This window comes from Eimeria mitis, genomic scaffold (assembly GCF_000499745.2).
Source record: "Eimeria mitis Houghton genomic scaffold, Emh_scaff1052, whole genome shotgun sequence".
Classification (NCBI taxonomy): Eukaryota; Apicomplexa; class Conoidasida; order Eucoccidiorida; family Eimeriidae; genus Eimeria; species Eimeria mitis.
In genome coordinates, this window is record NW_013567311.1 from 6,617 (window position 1) to 7,158 (window position 542).

Consider the following 542-nt stretch of genomic DNA (forward strand, 5'->3'; position numbering starts at 1 on the left):
ACATTCTCCTAGACCCGCTTTTGACGCCTTATGTAAACCCTAAACCCTCACCTAAACCCTAAACCCTAAACCCTAGATTAGGGTTTGTGTTTCAGGTTTTCGCCAAACCCTCGGTGGTTTGTCTCTTCTGTGCTGACGCTGCTAGATGTTGGTGGTGGGGGGGCCTCTCTGGGGGCCCCAGGAGTAGCAGCAGCAGCAGCAAAAAGCAGCAGCAGCAGCAGCAGCAGCAGCAGCAGCAGCAGCAGCAGCAGCGACAGCAGCAGCAGCAGCAGCAGCAGCAGCACTGCAGCAGCAGCACATGCTGCGCAAACCCTGATGCAGCTAGTTGTAGATGTAGGTGATGGGTCTCTAGAGGAGGAACGAGGGTTTAGGGTTTACGTGGTTAATGCTTTGGTTCTGCTGCTGCAACAAAAAAAACTCTTACCCGATATACTTGTACAGGTACTAGGGTTTAGGGTTTAGGGTTTAGGGTTTACACAGTAGGACCTATATAAACCGCATATTGAATTTTGAGGGTTTACCATTTGAACCCTGTGGGCTAG

General features: G+C 50.9%; 1 protein-coding gene across 1 annotated transcript in view; it reads left to right on the forward strand.

The window, feature by feature from the left end:
• The window catches only part of EMH_0028340 (uncharacterized protein), a gene marked incomplete at both ends in the record, with an annotated part of 8,657 nt that overhangs the window by 2,699 nt on the left and 5,416 nt on the right, over nucleotides 1-542 (forward strand). Inside the window, one exon of the mRNA XM_013494143.1 lies at nucleotides 96-441. Within this exon, the coding sequence (XP_013349597.1) occupies nucleotides 96-441 (346 nt within the window). The remainder of the gene's footprint in view (nucleotides 1-95; nucleotides 442-542) is intronic.